Source organism: Oryzias latipes, chromosome 3 (genome assembly GCF_002234675.1).
Source record: "Oryzias latipes chromosome 3, ASM223467v1".
NCBI lineage: Eukaryota > Metazoa > Chordata > Actinopteri > Beloniformes > Adrianichthyidae > Oryzias > Oryzias latipes.
In genome coordinates, this window is record NC_019861.2 from 9,887,814 (window position 1) to 9,892,740 (window position 4,927).

General features: G+C 39.0%; 1 protein-coding gene across 1 annotated transcript; it reads right to left on the reverse strand.

Moving 5' to 3' along the window:
- Window positions 1–2,596: 2,596 nt before the first annotated feature.
- fshb (follicle stimulating hormone, beta polypeptide) lies at window positions 2,597–4,568 on the reverse strand. The gene is given in 3 exon segments (NM_001309017.1): window positions 2,597–2,869; window positions 3,863–4,046; window positions 4,498–4,568. Coding segments are annotated over 2 exon segments (354 nt in total). The 5' UTR covers window positions 4,022–4,046; window positions 4,498–4,568; the 3' UTR covers window positions 2,597–2,674.
- Between the last annotated feature and the right edge of the window lie 359 nt (window positions 4,569–4,927).

Sequence of the window (4,927 nt, forward strand, 5' to 3'; positions counted from 1 at the left end):
TCTTCATTCAAATTGTTGTGAAGAAAAAATCCAATTTAAAAAAGATCTTGTTTGTTTAGTATAAAATAAACTCGACGGGCCACAAGCTCCACCCCATTGCGATGCATCCACTTGCAGGCGGCTACACACTGTATGCCTCAAGCTTTACAGGAAACTATCAAAGTCTCATATTTGACCAATAACCAATGTGATGTAAATAAGCTTTCCAAGAACAGTATTTAGAATCAGAAGATGCTGCTGCCCTCTGAATTATAAATTCTGTCATTCCAGTGCAAGAAGTTAAACAGGTGAAAAAGTCAGTTTGTTGGGAGCCACTTGGCAGTTTCACAAGCCCCTGGATAAAGGTGGAAGTCCAGACCCTTTCCAAAATATTAGATCATCAAAAGAGTATTCATTTCCAAAATTCATTAAAAAGATACATTTTTATAATATATATAGATTATAATTTTCTGCAATCCTGTTTTGTGGGTTTCATAAACTGGAACCCCAATTTATGTAAAAGAATAAACAAATAAATACTTGAAATCAGTGGAACCTGAACCTATATTCTATGAAAGTTTAATCTTTTTTAATGGAATTCTGACAATTAGTACTGTCCTCCATGGAGTCTTAATTTTTCCAAATTCATCTGTTCTTTTTGAGAGAATACAATAATGGAAAAGAGAAAGGAACATGGTTGACACAGCCTGCAATTGATCAGCCTAAAACATGGACACATAATAAAGTTAGGAACAAAACTATTTCTGGTGAAAGCGAACATCGAATCCAATGGAAGGAAGTGAGCTCCTTCCTTCTGCCTGGAATCTGCTGCAGTACCTTTAAAAAAGTATTTAATGCCTGATTTCAAGTTTTTGTATTTAGTTGCTGAAAGAAGTAAAGGAAAAGTCACCAAAGTCATGCTGAGTTTGAAATAAAAATAACAATCATATAAATCATAATTCCTCTGACATTTGCTGAGCTGTTTCTGCATTTTCTGAAGCGAAAAACTGCACTGATCAACAGTTATGTACTGAAGGATTTTAGTTTTTAGATACACTGCAATACCTTTATTTTCATTTAGACTTGACAGAAAGGGGATCTGGTCTTGCGTTTGGCTCATCTGACCTCCTGCTCTTGGACTGAGGAGCTGATTCACAGTATTACTGCCCTTTGTGGGTCAGTTACTCTGGTCAGGACAAAAAAGGGGAATTATCACCTGGACTTTTGATCTTTTTTGTTAGTCTTTTATTTACAATTAACCTGCTGACATCACGGTTTTCCTGTGGTTTAGACAGACTAGTTCTGTTATAGGAAAATGGCTCATAGTTCTAGCCCACAGCAGTCCTGGACTGCAAGGAGCAGATTGTTTTCAACGTTTTTCTTTTTTAGTGCACATTTGAAAATTTCGTCCCCGCCACAAAGTCAATAACTCACCCAAATTTTAATGCACTAGGTGGCAGATACTAAAAAAGAAAAGAGGAAAAGATGACACCACAACAAGCAAATATGTCAAGAAAATAAATTGGGCCAAAATCTCTTTTGGTTCAGTTGTTCCGCTCTGAGTATGGAGCATATTCAGATTGAAAACAAACCGAGATCACCTCCAAAGATCCGAGAGCGGTCCCTGGTTCCGGACCAGTGTCCACTTGGGTGCATTCAGACTGATAATCTGTTCTGGATTATTAGGTGAAACGAACTCTGGACACATTTAGTTTCTCTAAAAATGAACCAGTCTGAAAACACAATAAAACTCCTCCTAGGGATTTTTATTTATTGCCTTCTAACTCCTCAAACATAATTGGGAAGCTATTTGGGAAAAATGTTTGTTTTAAACCTTGTAGATTTTGAATGGCGTTAGTGTAGGTAGAATTTTCTTCTTGCTCTGACAATTTTTAGCAAAATATTGTAAAAATGTAATACATGAATCGCTGGCTCAACTTGAACCAAATGATAAGACATACAAATGAATTGTTAGAAAGTTAACAAAAAAACATCTGTTGCCAAGGAAATTCAAGAGTTTATGTTTGCTGATTCTTGTAAAAATCACATAGAAATATTTTTCACCCCTAGGCAAACAAAACCTAAAATGGTTGCTATGGAGGTAAAACCAACAGAAAATCCGTCTTTTTTGAAAAAAGTTTTTTTGTTTTTGTTTTTTTTAATGAACCTGTCATTTGCAACTCTGGCCAGGGTGACGAGGTAGAAGGGAACAGTGAGAGACGTGTAACACCCTCTAAGCCAGCGGTTACACCTCAAAGGGGGGAGTTGAAGACTAATTTGAGTTGAAGACTGGGTGCTCAATAAAGCTTAAATATCTTGGTAGTCAAAAAAGCACAACAACTAAAGACTTCTGCATAGTTGCTACGCAGAATGTAATTGTGAATGTATCACATGTACAAAATTGTAAATAGAAATACGTAGATCATCAGGTTTTGTAAAAAAAAAAAAAAGGGGGTGGGATCACACAAGATTTCTCTTCAACCCACCCCTTTTCAAGCACACTGTCTTGTTTTATCTGTCTTTTTTAAACTAATGTGTTTATTTTCATTTGTGTTTGAAATAAAGAAAATTGAATTGAAATTGAATTGAATTGAAAAAGGGATTAACACAAAACCTAAGGGGGGGCACAGTTTCTTTATTTCAGTGCTGAAGACATTAGGGTAATTTAACCACATGAAGCAAACAAAAGGTCACTTTAACAGCTCGGCATGTCTGCAGAAAGTCGGCCGCAGTATGTGGTTCTTGTGTTGCATGTAGTGCACTCGCAGCTTTTGGCCACAGGATATTTGAAACCCACTGGACATCCCTCAATGAATTTAACTTCGTAGGACCAGTCCCCACTGCAGATCTTTTCTTTAGGGTGGTCTTCATAGCTGATGTAGTTGGGATCCTGCCAAGAGTTAAGAAAAAAAATCACACATATTTTAAGCATTGTTACACATTTGTGTCTTGTTTTTATCATCTAAAAAACATTGCAAAATTGAGTACAGTCGTGTCCCGTTCTGAGATGGAGATGCTCATTCACAGTTTTATATCCTCCCGTCTCGACTATTGCAACTCCATCTTCACATGTTTAAGTAAAAAATCTCTAGAACGGCTCCAGGTTGTCCAGAACGCTGCTGCTAGGCTTTTAACCAAGTCATCCAAGTTCTCACACATCACCCCGTTGTTAATGCAGCTGCACTGGCTCCCCATCCACTACAGAGTGCATTTTAAAATCCTGGTCTTAACATACAGAGCTCTTAATGACCAAGCACCAGTCTACATAAAAGACCTGGTGCAGCCATACACTCCCAGCAGGTCACTGAGGTCATGTGACCAGGGTCTGCTGGCTGTTAAGAGAACCCGTTTAAAGACTAAAGGAGACAGAGCCTTTGCCACGGTGGCCCCATCCCTCTGGAACTCTCTTCCTCTCAGCCTCAGATCTGTGGACTCAGTGTTTTCTTTTAAAAAGCAGCTAAAAACATATCTTTTTAAAATAGCTTTTTCTTAATTTCTTTTTAACATGTGTTTTTACTGTGTTTTACTGTTGTTTTATCGTGTTGTACTGTGAAGCACTTTGTGATTTTTATCTGGAAAGGTGCTATACAAATAAAGTTTATTATTATTATTATTATATGTTTTACCACAAAAAATAAAAATATTTGAAAAATTGCAGACTTGACAGCTGATAGCTTTCACTGGGAACAATTCTTAGTTGACAGACTTCTTCAGCCGGAGAGCATTCAAAGTGCTTAAAAACAGTAACAAAAGGGAAACTTTGGAGCACCAGTGTTGACATAGCTTAACTTCTTGGACGCAGATCAAATGAACAGACATTCACAACTTTCCTGAGACAGAAAACATGTTACGTCATGAGCCGACAGTCTGAGTCATCCGTCACCTCATGGTAGCACCGTCCTTCGCATATGGTGGTGTGGACGCACCCGCTGATGCCACAGCTCTCCACAGGGATGCTGACGTTTTTGGGATGACAGGAAAAGCTGGAGACCTGCCCCACTTCCGCCAGCACCAACGCAGCTGCCATGACAACCAGCTGCATCCTCTGCCTGGTGCAGTACCGACACCTACCACAGGAGGAAGCCAGAGCTAACATGTGGTGAACCCAAAAACTCTGCAAGAAGGTCCCACAGCTTCATTAAGGTTGAGGCGGTTGGGGGATAATATTCCAAAAAGAATTTAGAAAATGTAGAGGAAAAAATGTATAAATTACTTTTTTTTAATATCAACAAATTTCTTACAAAGAAAACATCACTTTAGAACATGAGCTTGAAAACACAACCTGAGGAAAGAAAAGCCAATCAGAAGCAAAAGAAGTATAATTTAGCATTTCATTTTTGAAACTTTGAGAGCAAAAATTTGCAACAAAAAGACATTATGCATTTTCAAATCCCTTTTAACGCTGAACACTTGGGCAGTAAAGTATAAAGTGAGTTGCAAAAGTGGACAGAGACATAATTTCCTTTTGTCAACAAATAACCAATGGACACATTTCCTGTAGTTTGGCACAAATCCTACCTGTAGATCTCCAGCGTCACTGCGAGCTCGGCTGAAAGTGTTGCTTCCTCTGCTCTTCTCTAAGATGCATCAGTTAGCCGCCCATGCCGCTGCAGTTTATATAGTGCTGCTGGTAATCCCGTTAATCTGCTTGGCCTTGGCTTGGTTCTGGTTCTCCTACCTTTTTATACTTCTTGCAAATCTGTGGTTTTCCCCCCACCAGAGGTTCAGGGGATGGCTTCCAGCTCAAGGCCTTTCCTCCTACACACGAGGAGGGAGGGGGGCGAGGTATCTTCAAAAATCTCGCTTAGATTACATGAGTGAAAGGCTCAGATGGAGCAGAGAAACTTAAAAATAAGTCTGCCCCCACAGTGAGATGGAAAACACTGATATGAGAGACAGTAATTAATTTAGTGTGCTCCACCTCCCCTGCTTTGTATGGGGGGGGGGG